Raw genomic sequence first — 24,494 nt, 5'->3', positions numbered from 1 at the left:
TTTCTACAAATGCAGAGGTTGACTCCTTTAACAAGAGGATGAAAATGAAGCTATGTACAGAACCAAAACTAATTGAAGCAGAAGACTATGAAAAAAACAAAACTTCAGGGAAATTGACTCTGAAAAAAGTCCATTGTACAAAGTCAGATGTTTGTCTTCCAATATCTATTCTTTTAGCTGAGGGAGCAAGAGTAATGCTTATTAAGAATGAGGACACATCAGATGGTTTGGTAAATGGTGTAATGGGAACAGTTATATCTATCAAAGACTACTCACCTAATTCCCTCCCTAGTACCATATATGTTCACTTTGACAATGAAAGAGTTGGATAAAATGCAAAGTTACAAAAATATATCAGTGGTAAACGCTGTGTTGCTTTAAAGCCTTCTAGCGAAGACATTCCTTTGAGCAACTGTTAAAAAACAGTTTCCATTAAAGTTAGCCTGGGCTTGCACTATTCACAAAGTTCAAGGATTAACAGTTGAAGAATGTGTTGTTGATCTGAATAAATGTTTTACACATGTGTCACAGGTGTGTCACATGCGTATTACACATGTTTCTTGCCACACATGTGAATCATGCGTGGTACACATGCGTTCACATGCGTAACACACGCATGTGAATCGCATGTGTCAGAAAAACACCTGTGTCACGCATGTGTTGGAAATGTGTTGGAAAACGCATGTGACACATGCGATATTTGCATGTGTAACACATGTATAGTCAAACGCATGTGTTACACAGGCAAATTTTGTTGATTTAAATTCAAGTTAAATTTTTCACGTGAATTTTACGTTAAATTTTTCATGTGAAATTCACATGAAAAAAAAGTTAATTGTGTCCAAGTTGAAAAAAATTTACATCAAAATTAAAACTTGTTTATTAACATCTAATACCTTGTAAGACATATATTCCATTGAAAATCTTATTTTACTTTTAAAAAATTTATTTTCACATGAAACCCCCCTTTTTTTGAATGATCAATGCATTTTAATGGGGAAATATAATTGGAACCCCCCGTTTATCCTGTGTTGGGACCCTCCCCCTTTTAAAAATGGCTGGATCAGCCCCTGATTATCCTTAATTGTCACCATAATAAATGGTATTTTATCCAATCAGCTTAGGAAAATAATCGCAGGAAAAAAAGGCAAAGTAAATAAAGTTTCAATAATTGTCAGATATGGGTCCAGGATCCTGAAAAAAAAGTGAGACTAGATTTGTAAAGAAGTCTCTCTCTATATATATAATTCCTAAATGGAGTAGGCCAGGGGATTCTGTGAATCATCCCCCTTCTCCCATAAAATCTTCTTCTTATTTGAACAATTAAAAGTTTAATCTTTAAACGTTATTCTTAATTAAGATTTTCATTGGTATTTCTTTTAATACATACATGACATATACACAGGTAAATGAAGTATGTGTTTATATTGGGAGAATTTGGTGTTAATGGCAGATATTTTGATCTTCACCACTTTGAAAAAAATGATTTAGAACTTGGAATATCTAGATGTGTTGTGTTGTGTTTTTGTTATTATTGTTTGAATAACTTTCTCAAAGGTGTGTTACAATAACCTTACATCTCTTTTTATTACTATTTATCTGCCAACTATCTTGGACAAAAGACAGACAGATACACCCAGTAGATATATTTAAGTCTTAGGTGCTTCATACAGTTATGGAACTAAATTATACATTTGCATATTTTATTTAGTATTTTCTTATTTGTAACCCTTGTGTTACAAAAATGACTGATTGTATGTAACATTGACATTGGACTGTACAAGTGTAAATTTAAAAATTACCTTTTGGTAGTTCAAACAAACGTGACCAATTAACATTGTCAATACTTGATTGTTGACCATTCTGATTATCTGTCCAAGTACAAAACTATGCTAACAAGATAATACACATGAGCATATAGAAAGTACTTGAAAAGTTTCAGAGTGTTTAGGGTAGTCTGTCCTGTTCAATACGGCTCATAAGATAAAGGGGAAAGCAACACTATTATCGTGTTTAAAACACGACAAACAATAGTCACTACATACTTCGTCCCTTTAATTTTTAGGCTTATACAATGTACAGAATAATATACCATTATAACTTTATCATACATTTCTTCATCTTTGGTGTGGAATAAAAGTAAAGGACATAATTACCTGCTTATATTTTACTTGTGTTTCAAGCAAGCATTTGGTGGGTTGAGAGGGGTTTACTGTAACGGCGGTTATAAACTTACCACCACCCACGTGCCACCACATCAGTGTCCTACAGGCACTTGCCCGCAGGTGGTGTCAAAAGTTACATGTGCTTGTGTTCTTTCAAAGTTCATAAAATGTGGAACAAATGTCCTCAATTTCTCTATTCTATTTATAAGGGGAACATCAATATCAATCAGTGTTGGAGCTGGGACTATTGTATAATAGTCTCGATAATAGTCCCAGGTTGGAGGCATTCATGTCATTAATACCATTGTGAGGGTACTACTGGAAAGAAGTTGTTTAAGAATAGATCAACCAAGGATTTGTTTATTGGATCAACGGTGATAACATTTTAAAACTGTGATACCCAAACAACCTTGGTATGAAATACTGGACAGAAATCTCCAGTAACCGTTTGGCTTAACATTACACAAAAACTAAAAATTGTGCCATTGACGGATCCAGAAATTTTCATAAGGGGGCCCACTGACTGCTAAAGAGGGGGCCTCCCTAGTTATGCATCAGTGATTCCCGATATAATAGATCAAGTTTTTCCCAAAAAAGGGGAGGGGCAGGGTGCTCTAAATCCGCCTTTATGTGCAACACGAACCTCCAAAGCTCATGGGTGAACTAAAGTATTGTGAATGATAAGTTAGGAACTTCCTGCTTAACATGTGGCAACCTAGGTTTGAGTATACATGTAATTGCCAAATTAAGTAAGTAAAACTTTGATTTGATTCGCCATATTGGCAAACATGTGAAGATAAGATCTGGTGAGCTTTTCGTCGAATATCATGCGGAGATAGTGTTAAAAATATTTGCATAGTTCATGAGTTGAAAATTATAAAACAAGTTATGTTCTTATTCAATACTTCAAACGAACATAAAGCATTTACAAAGTAAAAACTCAACACAGTTTTTGGTTATCAGCTCGCCCCGACAGCACAGAAAGCTTATTTTTATTATAAACAATAAACAAATGTCCAATTTGCTGTCATCGACCGCTGCCATCACATATAAACACAATCTACAATAGAAAAATGTTCTATAAGTTGAAGAAAAAATCATTTCGATTTACATACATGTATTTTATCAACTATTTTCTACATAACATACTGATTCACATTCCTATGAAGTCTTAATAAAAGGGGTGGGTGGGTGGGAAAACGAACCTTTCTGTCGGATAGGCGAACCTCGAATGACAATTCTAGATATCTTATTATAATTTTAGCGCTAAAATTCTAGCATGAAGTTATCATGATTGATATAACTTAAACCGGTAATAACTTACTGATGGTCCAATCAAATTAAACATAAACATGTTTTGATTTAAACACACGTGTTAAAAGTAAACAAATACACGTGTTCCCGAGTAACCTTTATAAATACATTTATGTTCTTATTCAATACTTCAAACGAACATAAAGCATTTACAAAGTAAAAACTCAACACAGTTTTTGGTTATCAGCTCGCCCCGACAGCACAGAAAGCTTCGATTGATAAAGAAAGGGACATAAAGAAAAAGGGGGGACAAACAATATAAATTACAATCCTAAATTCTTAGATACTGACAATCTGTTGAGTATACTCTCTTTAACATAACCATCTTTGGCTTTATCACTTTTCCATCTCCCGTGTTTCTTAAACAACCGGTCATCTATTCCAGCTTCTGCCGCGGCAGTAGCTCCTCCTGACCTCAAACTATGTAAGCCAAACTGTTTTTTATCAAGACCTAAACTGTCAAGTGCAGATAACAATAACTCTCTGGCTCTGGTGTAAGAAATATGACTACTCTTTCTAAGTTTGTATATATTCAAAGATTTACAATAACAAATAGATCTAAAAATAAAATCATTCGATTCTTCAGGAATGTTAGCTAACTTTAGATAACGCTGAAGTACATCTACCGGGCATGTAATATTCCCTGTTTTTGAAATGACAACATCTTTCCCTTCCCACCCCAAGGGTGACTGGGGTATAGAAGTATGGTCACCATTGGTCTTCCTCCGACCGGCAGTAAAACCCGTGCTAAAGTGGGGCGTCCGTTTTGGCTGTGCGGGATGTACAAATTTGCAGCCACGTCCGGTCAGAATGGGGACGTTAAATCCGATGCCTCGTGTAAAGAGAGTGCCACGCTCTTTGCACGTTAAGAACCCTTGCAACAACTCTTTGAGGGGTCCGTAGGTGACCTGTTGCAAGGCTAAATTTCTGTTCCTATCCAATATACCCTCATTTCCCGTGGCAGTCTAAATTTCTCCGACCTTAATCCCTTAATCTATTACAGATCCTACCTATTGTATTTATTGTGAACTTGTTCTCGTCCTGAATATGCATGAAATATTTGCCACTGGACGTTAAGCAACCAACAATCAACAATCAATCAATCTTTCCCTTCCCTATATACATCAGTTTTACTCTTGACTAAATGAAGTGTAAGGTAAGTAGGGGAAAACTGTATATCAGACCTTCTCAAGTTAGCTAACTCGGAGAATCTTAAAAAGCCAGCATAGGCTAATAAACACATACATGCTATTCTTACATCTTTTAAATTACAAGTATTATTAGCATATTTACATACAATATTTTTCAAAATATGCGGTGTGATAGGTTCTTTTTTGACAACTGAATGACCTATTTTTCTATGAGCCCCTTCAAGAACAGATGCAACTAGATTATTTTCACTGGGATCAGCAACGCCAGCTAATTTATGTGCCCATTTTATGGCGTAAAAAGCATCATTTAATTTTGAAACCGATTTTGCAGTTTCAGACAAATGAATTAAATATAAAGAAATATGTAAATGAGATGCTGGCAATGGTGAAAAAGAATATTGACTAGTCCACTTACACCATGAATTGAAGGCATATCTATATTTCTTCTGAGTACTCGCAGCCTTGGACGAAAGAAGGAATTCTGGTAACTGTTTGAACAAACTGCTGAGATCATTATTAGAGGCAACTTGTGAATTAAAGTCTGACCAATGTCCTACTGAAAAAATATCTGAAAAACGTAAAATTGCAATAACATTTTATATACATATACAGAGGACGAATTATTAGCATATTTCAGATTTCTATACACAGTAAAATATAATATATATTCAAATATTTCAACGCCAGCTACAATATCTTTATAGATACTAGGGCCATAAACTGTAAAACAAATTACCATGCCTGCTAAAATATCATTATAGATACTAGGGCCATGTCAAATAAAAAACCAAGCCTGCTACAATATCATTACCGATACTAGGGCCATGTCAACATAAACACCCATGCCTGCTACAATATACATATACTAGGGCCATGTCACAAACAGACCATGACTGCTACAATATATCTATATATATATTAGGGCCATGTCACAAACAGACCATGCCTGCTAAAATATATCTATATATATTAGGGCCATGTCTAAGATGCATCTAGCAAAACAGCCAAAACTGGCGAACCAAACGGTTCAATTCCGAATATCGTATTCTTATTCGAACCTTGCTTATAAATACCATCAGTATTTTTAAACACAATAACATCTTTTACGTAATCTTGATAAATCAGATGTTTATCGAATATCAAAGGCCAGAATGCAGCAGAAATCCACTTAGGCACAACTAACGTGCCTCGAGCTTTACAAGCTATAATGTGTTTAATCGATCGTATCACAAGATTAATTGGTGGAACTAGCCAATTATTTTCATTGGTCCAAACTTGAGAAAATGCATCAACTGCTTCAGAATCAGGTTGCCAAAATAAGGAGTTAAATCTCATAACTTTTCTATTTTCGACACTTGCAAACCTGTCAATCGAATAAGGACCCCACATATCATTTAAAAAATTGAAAAATATATGTGTGACTCCCCAGTCCTCGAAATCAACCATTTTGCTGATATAATCAGCCTTTTCATTTTCTTTTCTGGGAACCCATTGAATGTCAATTGATATTCCTTTTTGAATGCAAAATGAAAAAATAGATTTTGCTATAACATGAAGATTTTCTTTCATACTTCCCGAATTAACAATTTTGACACAATTTTGATTGTCAGTAAACCACTTTATAGTTTTTCCTGTGAAACTATTCTTAAAAGAAAAAAGGGCCAACTCTATAGCTTTCAGCTCTCTCCATGTGGAGCTTTGTACCGTTTCACTACATGTCCACATCTTATGGAAAATCTTATTTTCTAATTCAACGGTGTATGCACCAGCGGCAATATTACTAGCATCTGAGTATATGACAACAGAAGATTTACTGTAATGACATAAATTACGATAGTTAATCATGGTGACATTTTCTAACCAGAACTTTAACTCTGATAAAACCTCGACGGGTTTGTACCCTGTAATGGGAATATCCCACCCAATTCTACTTTCAATTTCCATGTAACAGAACTTTGACATAATTCTAGCCACATTTCCGATTACGGGAGTCATAGAAATAATTCTACCTACAACCTGAGCTAAAGATCTAGCTGTAACATAGGGAAATTTAGCCAAAATTACATTCAATGAGAAAATCAAATCGTCAACTCGACGTTGAGTAATAGATAATTTGTATTCTTTCGAGTTCCAAACTATTCCCAACCATTCTAACTCGGTAACAGGTTTAAAAAACAGACTTCTCCTCGTTAATAAGGAAACCAGCATCAATCAAAGACCTTTTTACGAAGGACGATTGCTCATTACATGTATTTTCATCTGGACTCATGCCAAATCCATCATCTAAATACAAAACAACTTTTATACCGTTTCCACGCCAAAATTTTACTAGTGGCCTCAAACATTTAGTAAAAATGTACGGACCGGTAGTAATTCCGAAAGCTAAAACAGTATAGCAATAAAATTGACCTTCCCACTGAAAACCTAAGAAAGTCTGTTGCTGTGAGCATATGTCTAAGTGAAAATAACCAGATTTTAAATCAAACTTAAACAGATACATATCTTTGTCAAAATATTGTATAGCTAACTTCCAATCCTCAAATTTTATTTTTCGCGCTTTATGTGTTTATTCAATTGACTCATATCTAAAATAAGTCGTTTCTTACCGGACTTTTGAGTAGCAACACTCAATGGATTTACCACATATGGTTGAAAAGGCACTTTAATTACGCAACCTATTTGAACTAAATCTTCAATTGACTTTGTGACAAATTCAGTATTCTGCCGTGCTGATCTATTATTTCTGTGGTACATTTTAAAAGGTGTATCTATAAATGGAATAACATAACCATTTTTTATTGTATCAAGCACAAAAGGACAAGCACCTATATTTTCCCAATACTTTACATGACAAGCTAATCTACCTTTCACCCCTTTAAATTTATCATATGACTGACAATTTTCAAAATATTGAACTTGATCTAAAAAAGATTCTATATAATCGTTATCAACAAAACATGTAGAAAATTGGTCATTAATAGTGTCTAAATACTTATCATTCACAATGACTGGAGAGTGACGTTCAGGCCCTACTTTACTACTTCTGGTAGGTTGTGGAGTTGCTGTTAGATGACCTGAGACTGGCGAGAAGAGGACAGTTTTTTCTCCAGTGGCCTTGTTGCTTGCAGTAGTGGCACGTGTCGATTGAGCAAGGCTCACGCCTTGCGAAGCTCCCACGAAAGGGCTGTTGCTGATTACGTTGATAATGCTGAGCGTAAGCAGGGTTACCATAAGATTCCGCAGGTTGTTGACGAGGCGGATTTTTTGGGTAAGGTTGCTGGCGAGATTTTGACTTCTCCTTGGAGGTACGGATAGCTCTGGTCTCAGCTTGTCGTATCTTTCTCTCATCTTCAGAATCTGAAGCCACGGCATTGGATTCGTATTCCCTAACGGTTCCCCAACCAGCAGGGGAAGCATCAGCTATGCGTATTTTCTTATTACGGCTTTTGATCTTATCAGTTATGTCAAGAACTAATCTATAGGCTTGAGTATTGGAGTTAGGGATGAATTTTGAAAGTTTATTAACAGTGTCTAATAATTCCTCGTTAAAGGTGTACTGAATTCTGTTTCCTTCCCCCTTAAATTTTAGAGTGACGTCCTCCTTAATTTTTCTCTTAAGGCAATCTTGTTCTTGTATGAGTTCAGATTTCAACTCACCTAACTTGCTGTCTAAAATTGTCTTAAAAAGCTCTACAGTATCTACCAAATCAGACGACTTATCAGCTGCTTTATGAATATTAGGTGGCGGTAAACTATTATCTCCTTCGAGTAGTATGTCTTCATTCAATTCCAGACGTGGAGAAGATTCGGACATTTTACCAAGTGGCGATTTAAGAAAAAACGAACCTTTCTGTCGGATTGGCGAACCTCGAATGACAATTCTAGATATCTTATTATAATTTTAGCGCTAAAATTCTAGCATGAAGTTATCATGATTGATATAACTTAAACCGGTAATAACTTACTGATGGTCCAATCAAATTAAACATAAACATGTTTTGATTTAAACACACGTGTTAAAAGTAAACAAATACACGTGTTCCCGAGTAACCTTTATAAATACATATATATTGTTTAACCTTGGACAAAAAGATCAAGTCCAAAACTGGCTGTTATTTGTGTAGGCTAGCTTAATCTTGAAGAGTATGCAATTCTAAATCAAGGAGGCGGTAGGCAATTTCCTAATAATATTACAAAAGAACTTGTCACAGATTCTTAACTAAACGTCTATCAGATTAGTAAAATTTCTAATTCACTGACATCTGTTGGACATAGATACTCAAAGTGCAGAATCTTATTAGTAATAAAAAAAATCTGTGTTTTCTGTGACATCATTTTGAAAAATATATGTTTATATTTTATTTATTGCACTCTAACTGCCTAACATTTAATTCTTCTCTGATTAGAGTGATTATGGTTTGTCAATTTTCCAAACTCCCCCCGTCAAACTCCGACGCTCGTCTGCTGCTGAATTCATGTTTTACTGTTTAAAAAGAATGGACAAAGATAGTCAGATAGTTGATACAAAGACCTTAGATTTATCAAACTGATGGATCAAAGTTATTATAAACAGATATATTGAAATGGGTTAGTAACTTACATTGTCGATTAAGGTTCATGTGGACCCTTTGGCTAAAATGGCTGCATTTTCACCTCAAAATTTACTCTGAGTACAGACAAACCTGTGTATCTTGAAAAGTTTTAAGGCATAGCATGCCCTAGATAAATAAAATTCAAATATATTTTAGGTTTTAAAAAATTAAAAACTTAACAGGATTTTACAGTGCACTTTTTTTCATTCCTCCAGAAGGTGAAAAAATAAACTAAGTCTTACTAGTTACTCATCTAAGTTGAGAAAGAGGTTTGAGAACTTCCCCATAGGTAATAATTGAAGTGAACTGTATTGATTGACATGGACAATAGATGGACAATAGATACCTGACAATAACTGGTGATTTAAACTGTGTACCTGAGTGGACCATATCAAGTGAAACTCAACTGTTTGTTAATTTTATCATCTTCTGCAGGGACGAAAAAAAGTGCACTGCAAAATCAATTTAAGTCTTAAATTTTCTAAAACATACAATGCATTTGAATTTTATTAATCAAGGGCATGCTATGCCTTAAAACTTTTCCAGATGCACAGGTTTGTCTGTACTCAGAGTAAATTTTGAGGTGAAAACGCAGCCATTTTCGCCAAAGGGTCCACATGAACCTTAACTGAATCCGGGGAACCATTAGAAAGTCAACGCAACGAAAGTGTTTCGTTTTGATGGATTCCGTACCAACTTATTGTACTTGGAACGCGCAATGAAATGTAAATATAATCATGCACATTTTTAGGAAGATGCCAGTGCTATACTTTTCACGAAAAACCATTTGACTTTATCCATGTCATGCATGTAAACCCGAAAATCAGTCAAAGATTGGCCAAAACGGAAGCAAGTCAACTCGCCCCATAATTTGCCATTGGCAAAACGCCCCATTATTTTAAAATCGCTCCACTCTTGTTTAGGGAGCTACCATTTGATTTTTATGGGAGAGGGGGCTTTGACGGAATTTGAAAAAATGCGGGACAGGAGTTTTGAGTAAAAAAATAAAAGCCAGGACCCAAATGAGTGAATAATAAACTGTCAGGACAGATATTACAACTAAAAAAAATGGAGGATAATATTTTCATCCTAGCCCCCCTCCCCCCCAAATCAAGTAGTAGCAACTTCATACCAACTTGCTTGCCCCACATTAAAAAAAAATTGCCCCACTTATGAAAAGGATTAAATCCTGTTAAATATACAATGTACTCCTGCCAACAGTGGCAACTTGCCTAACTAAGTAACTTGGGTAAAATCCAAATGAATATATTATAAACAGATAAAGGTCTACCAACTCGCCTTACATGTACTTTAAAAAAATGAAAACTTATCTACCCAGAATTAAAAAAAAAATTGAAATTTAATATATGATATTTATTGAATTTAAATGATGTTTCACTTCTTAAAATATAATTGTAGATTCATTATTTACTATTATTTAATTTATGTATTTATTGGAAAATAACTTTATTCTTCAATTTCTTGCATTAGCTTAGTTATTTGCAAAATAATTGCAATGAAACCTGTTAATTGTATCATAATCTATCTGATTGTTTTTTAGCCGACTCAAAATCATGCTGTTAATTAGGGCCCCCTGTTGTACATGAACTTAGGAATCGGACACCTCGAGAAGATGAAAGGTCTACTTTACATGTACGTAATGTAAATATAAAAATAAGAAAATGTGGTATGATTGCCAATGAGAAAAGAGAGGAATTGGTAAAAGTCAGTGAAAATTCACTTGTTTTCCAATCCTAATAAAACTGTCATATTGTAATGTTTAAATAACCTAATTATTTTCAAAATGTTTACACTAATGAGAAAAAACAACTCTCCATCAGAGATCAAATGACATCAAAGTTAACAACTATAGGTCACTGTACATCCTTCAACAATGAGCAAACCCCATACCATATAGTCAGCTATAAAAGACCCCAAATGAAAATGACAAATTTGTAAAATAATTCAAACAAGAAAACTAACAGACTAATTTATATACAAAACAAAGAACAAAACAAAAATATGATACACAGCAACAAACGACAAACTGAACCACTGAATTACAGGCTCCTGACATGGGACAGGCACATACATACAAGTATGTACATGATGGGGGGGGGGGGGGGGGGGGGGGGCTAGACTAGTAGTATGTGGTGCCGAACCCACCTAACCTGGTATATTGATGTGAAAAGGGCTTAACTCGTCAGATCTATACAAAGTAGATAGACATCTAACAAAACCACACACAAGACGTGGTGGGTATTTATACATCCCCACAACAAAAAAGACTCCAAGTTCAGATCTGAGAGTACATCCAGTTACTAACACCTAGTTCAAAGCCAAAAACAAAGTACATTGTACATAACATACATGTACAATGTATTTACCACCAAACCTTGCCTGGTTTAGTCCATTTCTCAGATACTACCTTATATAAAATAGTCCAACTTTTGGTGTAATTTAAACAACTTTGAATAACTTTACAATTTCAAAGTATCATGATTATTAATAACTTAATCCCCAAAGATTGGCATTATAAATCATGACAGATTCAGAGATCCTGTAATATATACATGTTATCACTTTTGTTCATCCCTTCATTCAAGGGTCATATGGAATTTATATGATGGATTAGAACATTAATAAAATGATTAAATACTTTTTTGTAGTCATTTTTTTTTCAGGGAAAATTTGTTGGTCTAGTTTTAAATGATCAAACCAAGCCAATTATGCCAGATTAAAATATTAAAGGCAATTTTGGCAGATACTTTGTATTATAACTTCATTTTATTAAACCTTATTTATTTTAGCTTTTTCAACGAAAGTACAATTACTTTGAGAAGTAGGAGAAGCTAAGCAACAGGACAGAATTCATTTGAGGCATTGCTTTCTAGATTATATAGTGGAGTCATAGATCGTCCTATTGATTTACGTGCATATGAGGAGCAGTAGTCAATGAATAATTTTGTGATGAGAGGTATGTAATGAAAATGATAACTATGTTTGAATAATTTTTTTCTTGTCAGACTCTGTACATGCAGTTTCGAAGATTTTTTTGAAAGTTTGAGGTCATAGAGTTTAAAGTTTGATTCTTGTAATGTTGTGGGCAAGTTCGAAAATTATCCATGTTAGAAGTGACAAATTTAATTTTTTTAAAAGGTCATTTTTATAGAAAATTGCATTCAAAGCTTTCTTAATTGCTTGTTCTTTTTTGTCTAGCCACAACAGTTATGAAGCTGTGGCTTAGGCATGCTGTTTTCAATAGAGGCATAGTCGTAAAAAATTTGTTGATATTCATGAAGTCAGTTTAAGGAAACCAAGAAATAAAACCTTTACCCCTTTTGTTTGCGGTATACCATCTTTTCCGCAAGTTCATTGTTTTCTGTTTAGTATTAAATTTATAATTAAGATTCATTTATTACATCGGTGATCCTTTTATTTGGCAATCGCCAATGGCAGTCAGCAGGGTTTAAGAACATTTGTTATTCGACTTGTTAGTCAAATGCATTTTGTTAAAATATACTTTTTCACTTTTTTGGTCTTTTGGAAAATGTTGTTTGTGCTGTATTTAGACCCCTCTAACAAGAAATTTGTTTTGCATGCACACGTATAAAAATTGCGGTTTGTTATCCAAGGCAATCATAGGTTTGAACGTTGTTTTCAATTTAGACTTGTTTATATTTTTTCGTTTGGGCTTGTATTATATTTGCCTTCTGGTTTATATGATCCGTTCATCCTATTTTGACTCCTCAAAATTCAAGAGTCTATCCTAAATTGAGGTAAATTTTATGGCTTTCCAAATACTGTTTCGATTCCTAACATCACTGAAGAGACATTAATTGTCGAAATCTGGATATGGTGTACAAAAACCTTTGCACCTTTTGTTTGCGGTATACCATCTTTTCCGCAAGTTCATTGTTTTCTGTTTAGTATTAAATTTATAATTAAGATTCATTTATTACATCGGTGATCCGTTTATTTGGCAATCGCCAATGGCAGTCAGCAGGGTTTAAGAACATTTGTTGTTCGACTTGTTAGTCAAATGCGTTTTGTTAAAATATACTTTTTCACTTTTTTGGTCTTTTGGAAAATGTTGTTTGTGCTGTATTTAGACCCCTCTAACAAGAAATTTGTTTTGCATGCACACGTATAAAAATTGCGGTTTGTTATCCAACGCAATCATAGGTTTGCACGTTGTTTTCAATTTAGACTTACTTATGGTAGTTATATATATATAGTCAATAATATTTGGTGTGCAGTTATAGTAGGATATGCACTTCTCATTTCCATAGAGATTATTTGGTCCCAATCCCTCAGTCATTCACTGAATATTGTTTTTATTGGGATTTTATATTGATTTTGTTATCAGAAAATTAAAAGCAAACTAAATATTATTGTTATATACATATACACATTCATGGATCTACAATCTTTTGATACCTGTATCTTGGTATTGCACAAGGTCATGTTTTTCTCTGACTGTTTTTGACGTCTTTACACTAAATCCATTGGATGTACTGATTGATAATTTAGTCTTAGATGCATGATTTTTGTTATTAGTTGTTAGGGGCTTTGAAATAGCTGTCAGTAACTGCAAGTACTCTCAGATCTGTATTTAGTGTCTATTTGTTGTTGGGATGTATAAGTTCCCGGCCACAACCACTTGTATTTGTAGTATTTGTATTTTTATCCATCTGATGAGTTAAGCCTTTTTCAACTGATTTGTATAGCTCGTTCTTATGATGTACTGTTACACCATTGTCCCAGGTTAGGGGGAGGGTTGGGATCCCGCTAACATGTTTACCCCCGCCACATTCTGTATGTATGTGCCTGTCCCAAGTCAGGAGCCTGTAATTCTGTGGTTGTCATTTGTTTATGTGTTACATATTTGTTTTTTGTTCATTTTTTGTACATAAATTAAGCCGTTAGTTTTCTCGTTTGAATTGTTTTACATTGTCATTTCGGGGCCTTTAATAGCTGACTATGCGGTATGGGCTTTGCTCATAGTTGAAGGCTGTACAGTGACCTATAGTTGTTAATTTCTGTGTCAATTTGGTCTCTTGTGGAGAGTTGTCGCATTGGCAATCATACCACATCTTCTTTTTTTACGATTGTCGTATATTGGTATCAAGTCATCGTCGTCGTCCGAAGACACTTGGTTTCCTGACAAGAACTTTAGTACATGTATTAGTTAATAGAAATCTATGAAATTTAAACACAAGGTTTATAACCACAAAAGGAAGGTTAGGATTGATTTTGGGGGTTATGGTCCTAACAGTGTAGGAATTAGGGGCCAAAATAAGCATTTTTCTAGTTTTTAGACAATAACTGGTGGAACGGTGTATGGATCTCTCTGAAATTGTACAACAATTATAGAATAACTAATCGAAGAATTCAAATAGAGAAAAATATTCAACGAGTGACCGAACAACACATTAATTCACGAATGCGCATAGCGCATGAGTTAATTATCAGTGATGTTCGCTCACCAGTTGAATATTTTTCGATATTTGAATTCTTTGATTAGTTATTCTTTTTATTACATTGGCAAATGGCTTTTTTTAATGAAATTAATGTAGAAAATGTAAGGAACTATATCTTTTTTCTACGCATTCACAATTTGTTTTGATCCGAAGTTATCGACGTCGTGACAACGCCTATTGTTGTAGGACGTCAGAGAGTGAAATAACCACAACAGGATGGCTAGAATTGGCTTTTGAAAAAAAATTGTAGCGGGGGCAATTCGCAACAGCATAGTGTATTGCACAAAAGCAAAAAATTGAATATAAATTCAAATCATTTAAGTTCTTTGACTACAGTTATTCTGTGTCAAACATTTAATTTTAATCCAAATTCAGACCTGTATCAAGCGCGAATATTGTGTCTATTTTTGCCCCAACTGTTCAGGGTTGGACCTCTACGGTCGTATCCAGCTGCGCTCGACGAAGCAATTTATTTATATTTTATACTTTTACTTAACTTAAATGTTGAAAGTTTCTGATTAGGTCAGTTTGAGCGAACCAGTAATGATAAGTCATTGATATTTGGTATGTAGTTGTATGTCAGAGCCATAGTTATTGTTTTGCCCAGCCCCTCAGTTATAGTCTAATGATTTTGACACTTTTGCAAGTCATGCTTCATTGTCTTTGGATGTTTACATAGCTAACATGTTTAAGCCTTGTCATTTAAATCTCAACATTTGAAATTAACTAACAGGATTACATACAGGCAAGACATACTTCTACAATGTATGTCTTAAGTTTATGCCTGAAATGTATACCAAAGGTTTATATCAGTAATGTCTTGGATAAATAATTTATACAGGAATAATGTCACTTTGAAATGTATGAGTTAGAAAGTAAGTGCTATTAAAATTTAGGTTTACAGAAGTTATTCCTTGGAAATATACATTGTTTAATGTAATGAAAATTGCATTGCAAGCAATCCCAAACAGGTCTAAATTTCTTGTAGATTATTTACCCCCCAAGGGTGACTGGGGAATAGAAGTATGGTCACCATTGGTCTTCCTCCGACCGGCAGTAAAACCCTTGCTAAAGTGGGGCGTCCGTTTGGCTGTGCGGGATGTACAAATTTGCAGCCACGTCCGGTCAGAATGGGGACGTTAAATCCGATGCCTCGTGTAAAGAGAGTGCCACGCTCTTTGCACGTTAAGAACCCTTGCAACAACTCTTTGAGGGGTCCGTAGGTGACCTGTTGCAAGGCTAAATTTCTGTCCCTATCCAATATACCCTCATTTCCCGTGGCAGTCTAAATTTCTTCGACCTCAATCCCGGACGCCCCTCTTACAGAACCTACCTATTGTATTTATTGTTAATTTGTTCTCGTCCTGAATATGCATGAAATATTTGCCACTGGACGTTAAGCAACCAACAATCAATCAATCAATTGTAGATTATTTATGAAAATGTTTAAAAGAACAACCATATTGTATACTACAGCAAAAACGTTTTTAGGTTGTATATTACTATTTTCTCGTTCGAAGACACTTGGTTTCTGGACCATAACTTCAGTTTAAGTGTATGAATGTCTATGAAATTAGATTTAAAGGTTCAATACCACAAAAGGAAGGTTGGGATTATTTTTGGGGGTCATGGTTCAACCAGTGTAGGAATTAGGGGCCAAAAAAAGGCCTAAATCAAGCATTTTTCTAAATTCAGGACAATAACTTGTTTATAAGTATTTTAATTGCTATGAAATTGTACCACAAGTAGATGGTTAAGTTTCATTTTGGGGGTATTTGCCCAAACCGTTCAGGAATTAGAGACCAAAAAGGGTCTAAAACAAGCATTGTCAGACTGGCCTATATTATGAATTGATCATGATAAGTTGTTCTCGTTTAGAATACATAAAATATTTGCCACTGGACATGAAAATAAGCAAAAAAAGTCAATCAATTTATTTTTTGTGCATTATCAGAATGAATTTGCAAATATATAACAATTAAATTATGTTGTATCCTTGGAGCTTTTTCAATGACCTAGCATATAAATATAAAAAGATGAGGTATGATCCTCAATGTGACAACTATCAATTAATAGACCAAAGAACAAAGATGTAAACATTTACTTGTCAATGTACAGCCTTAAACAATGATCAAAATCAATACCATAAAGTAACCTACAAGGATGAAAAAATATAAACTACATACAGTAATGGCAGACAGCAAACAACATAAGAACCAACTTTCAAAATTAGCCAAAAAGGACTGGATTAATCAATAGGTCTTATAATAAAAAAGGTGCAAAAAACATGTTTTCCCAAACTAAAATATTTATCAGTTTACATTCAACAGATTTAGTGTAACAATGTTTCACAGTTTGTCATTTCATGCAGTCTTAAGAAAAGTATGACTGTGTAATGTCAAAATATTCAATATATCAAAATGGTATAAAACCTATTTCGCAATGCAAGTATGCAAGGATGTACAGACAGACAAGTGTAAAACTTAATTCCCCCTCCGTTACGACAAGGGCATAAAAGAAATGCACAATGGGACTATGTCGGGAGTTTTAATAAATTATGAATTACATGTTTATGCAGAAAAAACACATACAAATGTGTGTTCTTGTGTGCAGATATAACTAATTCCATGTCAAAATTCCATGTATGTTTGACAAGGTTATTGATATCCAAAAAACATTAAAAAAGGGGGATTTTCCAGTTTTTGGACAATAACTCAAAATGTGTTCACCAAATGGCAAGAAACTTATGTGACTTGTTTGTATCTATTGACATGAGCTCCCTTTCGATTTTTATAAATTTAAGATTTTATGTTTCCAAGTTGTGGGGTTTTATTCATTTAAAAAAGGGAGATTTTCCAGTTTTCAGACAATAACTCAAAAATGCTTACAGCAGTTTTCATGAAACTTTGGTGAATTGTTTATATTTATTGTCGTAAGCTCCCTTTTTATTTTTATTGATTTTAGATTTTATGTTTCAGAGTTTAATATATGATTTTATTCATAAAAAAGGGTGGATTTTCATATTTCAGATAATGCTTTGAGCAGTTATCATGAAACTTTGGTGACTGGTTTATATCTATTAAGATAACCTCCCTTTGGTTTTTCATGAATGTCTGATTATGACATTGAAAATTTATTGAACTTTATTCTTTGAATAAGCGATTGGTGTATCATGTGCTCATGGTGCAGCTGTCTATTAATTTTGGGCCAGGTTTTCAAATTGGCCTACATGCAGGGGTTAAAATTTGCATTAAAAAATGAAAGGTCCTGGACTATTTGAAATTTTCAGTCCAGTGAAAGGTCCTCCATTCTTTTTGTCAACGTTGAAACTATTCTGAAGCTTACGAAAGGTATTAATAAAATGTACTTTGGGGCCCCCCTTTTGTGGGAAAAATTTGGTTGATTATATAGGGAATCACTGAAGCATGACTGGAGTGGGCCCCACCCCCTTAGTTATAAAAAGTTCTGGATCCGCCACTGTTTACTGTCACATCACTAGGTAAATACAGAATTCTCCTAATTGTATAAGCTAATTGTTTGCAAAACTCTTTGAATACTTATTATAGTCTTGCATCCACATGCTATTAACATGATTAATAAAGTACTGTTTTCTCCCTTTCAGCAGTACATTGTATTACAACAAATGGACAGAGGAGTTGACTATTGATAGTGACTGATAATGGACTGGAGTAACCTAGGGTCCAATGACTCCATGCCTGACAGTCCATGTGTACATGTATGTCAACAGCCAATTCTAAGTAACCTTAAACTATATATACAAAAGACCTAAAATAATAGTATGTGCATCTATTGGAGACTTATATGTCACTGTTGTCACACAGTGTTGTGTGGCTTCATTACTGATTAGAGACTAATCAGATTATCCTTTACTTTAAGTTCAAATATAATGCACATGTACTCAATGATTATGACTTGCCTTCATTTAACTTGTAATAATTATGATGCAGGATCCAACAAAAGTATATTTTTTTTTACCTACATTTTCTGCGTCAGTCTCATTGATTTATTGAGTACCTTGTAAATGTATATGGATTTTATAAATAAGGTCTTACAATGTATGGTAGGATTGTCAATGAGAAAACTTTCCATTAGTCAAAGAGGATGTAAAAAACTTTAGGTCACTGTATGACCTTCAACAATGAACAAAACCATACTATATAGTCAGCTGTAAAAGATCCTGACAAAGTGAGCAACAATCCAATCCAGAAAACTAGTGATGTTCCAATTACCATGTGCAGTATTGGTTATAATATAAAAATATCACTTGTTTTCTCTCTCTTTACCAAGGGATAACTGTATTCCCCAATTTATTCTTATTGGAAAGCAGACTACATCAGGTTCAGATTTTATATGATAATCACAGGAATTTTAATTTTCAGAATTAGCTCCTCAGATGTAAGTGGAAGGGAAGCTATATACATTATATGTTTAAATGAAATTAACAACAGGATTAGATATTGAGGAGATCCTATAGCTACAGTATATATGAATGTAACTGGTATGTATTTGTTACAGTATTTAATTTCTTGGATGATGGATCGGCTTCAAAGTAACAACACTTGGTCAGAACCTCAAAAGGAACATGCATGCCATGTTTGGTTTCATTCCATTCAGTGGTTCTCTAAAAGAAGATATTTGTATGTATTTCCCATAGGGTCCTATGTTAAACTAAGTCCTCCGCTGGCGGCCATCTTGGATTATGGATCGACTTCAAAGTAACAACACTTAGTCAGCACCTCATAAGGAACATTCATGCCATGTTTGATTTCATTCCATTCAGTGGTTTTCTAAAAGAAGACATTTTTAAATATTTTCCATAGGGTCCTATGTTAAACTAAGTCCCCCGCTGGTGGCCATCTTGGATTATGGATCGGCTTCAAAGTAACAACACTTGGTCAGCACCTCATAAGGAACATACATGCCATGTTTGGTTTCATTCCATTCAGTGGTTCTCTAAAAGAAGACATTTGTATGTATTTCCCATAGGGTCCAATGTTAAACTAAGTCCCCCTCTGGCGGCCATCTTGGATGATGGATCGGCTTCAAAGTAACAACACTTGGTCAGCACCTCATAAGGAAAATTCATGCCATGTTTGGTTTCATTCCATTCAGTGATTCTCTAGAAGAAGTTCAAAATGTAAAAAGTTAACGACGACGACGGACGCCAAGTGATGAGAAAAGCTCACTTGGCCCTTTGGGCCAGGTGAGCTAAAAATACTGAATTCCAAGGCAATTTCAGAAAAATCCTAAGGGTTCCACAGAACCCAGTGTCTCGCCTACTTTTGCTGTTAATTGCAGGCTCAACAAAAATGAGAAAAAAATTTAATAAAAATATTCCTTTCGATACTATCTTTTGATTGTAAGAAGCTTCTGTCCAAGTTTGGTAAAAATCCAGGATGGTTTATGAATCAAATAAATGTTTTAAATCTTTAACTGCAGACTGTATGTAATGTTAACTGGAAGAAAGACTAAGTCCATTTATAAGTAAAGTACGGATGAACAGGTACACAATTTTAACAAAATTTCCTTCTAGATACTAGCTTTTGATCATAAATAAGCTTTTGTCCAAGTTTGGTAAACATCCAGGATAGTTTAAGAAAGTTATTAAAATTTTAAAAACTTTAACCACAGAGTGAATGTAATGTTTCCTGGCATAAAAACTAAGTCCATTTATAAGTAAAACACGGAAAAACAGGATTTTTTTTTTTACAAAATTTACTTCTAGATACTTTCTTATGATCATAAACAAGCTTCTGTCCAAGTTAGGTAGAAATCCAGGATAGTTTAAGCAAGAAAGGGAAGTCAATGGTTGTAGCTGCTGGATTTTAACATCAAAAAAGTGCTTTTTAGCTCACCTGGCCCGAAGGGCCAAGTGAGCTTTTCTCATCACTTGGCGTCCGTCGTCCGTCGTCGTCCGTCGTCGTCCAGCGTCGTCCGTCGTCGGCGTTAACTTTTTACATTTTGAACTTCTCCTAGAGAACCACTGAATGGAATGAAACCAAACATGGCATGAATGTTCCTTATGAGGTGCTGACCAAGTGTTGTTACTTTGTAGCGGATCCATCATCCAAGATGGCCGCCAGCGGGGGACTTAGTTTAACATAGGACCCTATGGGAAATGCATACAAATGTTTTCTTTTAGAGAACCTCTGAATGGAATGACACCAAACATGGCATGAATGTTTCTTATGAGGTGCTGACCAAGTGTTGTTACTTTGTAGCGGATCCATCATCCAAGATGGCCGCCAGCGGGGGACTTAGTTTAACATAGGACCCTATGAAAAATGCATACAAATGTCTTCTTTTAGAGAACCACTGAATGGAATGAAACCAAACATGGTATGAATGTTCCTTATGAGGTGCTGACCGAGTGTTGTTACTTTGAAGCCGATCCATAATCCAAGATTGCCGCCAGCGGGGGACTTAGTTTAACATGGGACCCTATGGGAAATACATACAAACGTCTTCTTTTAGAGAACCACTGAATGGAATGAAACCAAACATGGCATGAATGTTTCTTATGAGGTGCTGACCGAGTGTTGTTACTTTGTAGCGGATCCATCATCCAAGATGGCCGCCAGCGGGGGACTTAGTTTAACATAGCACCCTATGGGAAATGCATACAAATGTCTTCTTTTAGAGAACCTCTGAAAGGAATGAAACCAAACATGGCATGAATGTTTCTTATGAGGTGCTGACCGATTGTTGTTACTTTGAAGCCGATCCATAATCCAAGATGGCTGCCAGCGGGGGACTTAGTTTAACATAGGACCCTATGGGAAATACATACAAATATTTTCTTTTAGAGAACCACTGAATGGAATGAAACCAAACATGGTATGAATGTTCCTTATGAGGTGCCGACCGAGTGTTGTTACTTTGAAGCCGATCCGTAATCCAAGATTGCCGCCAGCGGGGGACTTAGTTTAACATGGGACCCTATGGGAAATACATACAAATGTCTTCTTTTAGAGAACCACTGAATGGAATAAAAGCAAACATGGCATGAATGTTCCTTATGAGGTGCTGACCAAGTGTTGTTACTATGAAGCTGATCCATAATCCAAGATGGCTGCCAGCAGGGGACTTAGTTTAACATAGGACCCTATGGGAAATGCATACAAATATCTTCTTTTAGAGAACCACTGAATGGAATGAAACCAAACATGGTAAGAATGTTCCTTATGAGGTGCTGACCAAGTGTTGATACTTTGAAGCTGATCCATCATCCAAGATGGCAGCCAGCGGGGGACTTAGTTTAACATAGGACCCGATGGGAAATACATACAAATGTCTTCTTTTAGAGAACCACTGAATGCAATGAAACCAAACATGGCATGAATGTTCCTTATGGGGTGCTGACCAAGTGTTGTTACTATGAAGCTAATCCATAATCTAAGATGGCCGCCAGCGGAGGACTTAGTTTAACATAGGACCCTATGAGAAATACGTACAAATGTTTTCTTTTAGAGAACCATTGAATGGAATGAAACCAAACATGGCATGCATGTTCCTTTTGAGGTGCTGACCAAGTGTTGTTACTTTGAAGCTGATCCTTCATCCATGATGGCTGCCAGATGGGGACAATGTTTAACATGGGATCCTATGGACAATACATACAAATGTCTTCTTTTAGAGAACCACATACTGAATGGATTGAAACCAAACATGGCATGAATGTTCCTTATGAGGTGCTGATTAAGTTTTGTTACTTTGAAGCTGATCCTTCATCCATGATGGCCGCCAATGGGGGGGACTTCCTTTAACATAAGAACCTATTGGAAATACATACAAATGCTTCTTCTAGAGGTGCACTGAATGGAATGAAACCAAAACATGGCATAAATGTTTCTTATGATGTGCTGATTAAGTGTTGCTACTTTGTTGCCGATTTACTGTTCAAGATGGCCACCAGGATTTTTTATTAAATTACAGGACCAATATCAAACCAAATTTGGCCTCACTCATTATGAGGGTATCTGTTATGATTTTAATCTATTTTTACATGATTTCCAAAACCAAAGTAGAATCAGGTGAGCGACACAGGCTCTTGAGAGCCTCTAGTTTTATTGTCGAGCCTTTGACTTTTGTCTAAAAAGCGAGACATAGCGATCCTACATTCCGTCGGCGTCGTAATTAACAAGTTCTGGGTCGAAGGGTTCAAAAAGAAAGATTTTGAAAGCAGAGAAAACTGTGCACCTAATGACCAGCATGACATTATTAGATGACAAAACGAAAAATCTTAAAATCCAGGCTAAAAATAAGGCTAAGGTACTTTGCTTCAGTCACGACCCCATGATGTCCCGGGAGTATTCTAGTATATATTATATATACAGGTAATGTGTAGTACACATGCATGAATAGAGTTAGTTTTCATTATTACGGTAATTTATGTTGATAAAAATGAGAATATGTAGTATTATTGCCAATGAGACAACTATCCACCAGAGTCCAAATGACTGAATGTTAGCAAATATAGATCACTGTATGAACAGCTTTCAACAATGAGCAAAACTGATACTGCATCTAGCAAGCTATAAAAGGTCCTGAAATGACAGATGTAAAACAATTCCAATTTACGTAAAAGACATTAAACGAAAAATAAATATGATAAACAACAACTATTATATTCCACTCCAGTTGTTCACACGATATATATATATATATATATATATGTAAGTTTGGTAAATCATTGGAGATTAAATTGATGTTATCATTTTTTGCCTGATTGGTAAGCCAATATTTGATGTATGTTTTACAAAAAATATATGCTGTTTTTGTCTCGCTTGACGGAGTCAAAAAGCAAGGCATATGTATGCTGTTTCTGGCGTTGGTGACGACAGCGGCGTCAACAATGTATTAGTTTGTGATTAGGTCTAGTTTATAGTGAACCACAAGTGGTAAGTCGAAGGTATTTGGTATGCAGTTGTATTTGTATTGGCACATCTCATTACCATGGAGATTATTTGGCCCCGCCCCCTCAGTTATGGTTTATTGACTGAATTTGAAATTCTTGCTTAGTCTTCATGTATTAGTTTGTGATTAGGTCAGTTTATGGAGAACTACTAGTGGTAAGTTAATTATGATTGGTATGCAATTGTATAAGCATTGGCATATCTCATTTCCATGGAGATTATTTGGCCCCGCCCTCTCAGTCATGGTCTATTGACTTGAATTTTTGCTTAGTTTTCATGTATTAGTTTGTGACTAGGTCAGTTTATGGGGAACCACTAGTGGTAAGTTCATGATAATTGGTATGCAGTTGAATACGCATTGGCATATCTCATTTCCATAAAGATTATTTGGCCCTGCTTCCTCAGTCATGGTCTATTGACTTTGAAACTTTTGCTTAGTTTTCATGTATTAGTTTGTGATTAGGTCGGCTTATGGGAAACCACTAGTGGTAAGTCAATGATATTTGGTATTCAGTCGTATTAGCATTGGCACATCCCATTACCATGGAGATTATTTGACCCCGCCCCCACAGTTATCGTTTATTGACTTTAAAATTTTCTTAGTTTATATGTATTAGTTTGTGTTTAGGTTTTTTAAAGGGAACTACTTATGATAAGTCAATGGTATTTGGTATGCGTTGTATTAGCATTGGAACATCTAATTTCCATGGAGATTGTTTAGCCATGTACCTTTAGTCATGGTTCATTGACTTTGAATATTTGCAAATCTTACATGTTAAAGTGTTGCTATTTTAATTTCAACATTTGCATTATCGAAATTACTAAAAAGCGAGACATATCTCTGTGATTACAG

The 24,494-nt window shown here is 35.0% G+C and overlaps 1 protein-coding gene and 1 long non-coding RNA gene across 3 annotated transcripts; one reads left to right on the top strand and one right to left on the bottom strand.

Moving 5' to 3' along the window:
- Positions 1–3,054: 3,054 nt before the first annotated feature.
- On the bottom strand, positions 3,055–8,126 carry LOC127732348 (uncharacterized). 2 transcript variants are annotated; one of them, XM_052241390.1, is made up of 3 exons: positions 7,237–8,126; positions 5,046–5,198; positions 3,055–3,225 (listed from the first exon to the last, which is right to left on the bottom strand). In XM_052241390.1, the coding sequence occupies exons 1-3, from the start codon at positions 8,045–8,047 to the stop codon at positions 3,209–3,211; spliced, it is 981 nt and encodes a 326-aa protein (XP_052097350.1). In that variant the 5' UTR covers positions 8,048–8,126; the 3' UTR covers positions 3,055–3,208. The 2 variants fall into 2 exon arrangements, 1 of the variants encoding a protein (XP_052097350.1); XR_007996205.1 differs by lacking the exon at positions 7,237–8,126 and having other exon boundaries at positions 5,046–7,177.
- Positions 8,127–10,746: 2,620 nt separating this feature from the next.
- Positions 10,747–19,224, top strand: LOC127732351 (uncharacterized). Its single transcript, XR_007996207.1, has 4 exons — positions 10,747–10,875; positions 12,033–12,199; positions 18,328–18,441; positions 19,106–19,224. It is a non-coding gene; the product is annotated as an uncharacterized LOC127732351 (long non-coding RNA).
- Positions 19,225–24,494: the final 5,270 nt, after the last annotated feature.

Source organism: Mytilus californianus, unplaced genomic scaffold (assembly GCF_021869535.1).
Source record: "Mytilus californianus isolate M0D057914Y unplaced genomic scaffold, xbMytCali1.0.p SCAF_23, whole genome shotgun sequence".
NCBI lineage: Eukaryota > Metazoa > Mollusca > Bivalvia > Mytilida > Mytilidae > Mytilus > Mytilus californianus.
This window is presented reverse-complemented; position numbering and strand designations above follow the sequence as displayed.

Excerpts from the sequence above, each read along its gene's own strand:
- LOC127732348 (XM_052241390.1), bottom strand. The coding sequence starts at position 8,047 with ATGCTTCCCCTGCTGGTTGGGGAACCGTTAGGGAATACGAATCCAATG. Across the intron at positions 5,199-7,236 it reads TGTTGCTACTCAAAAGTCCG|ATATTTTTTCAGTAGGACAT; the intron begins GTAAGAAACGAC and ends TACGTTTTTCAG.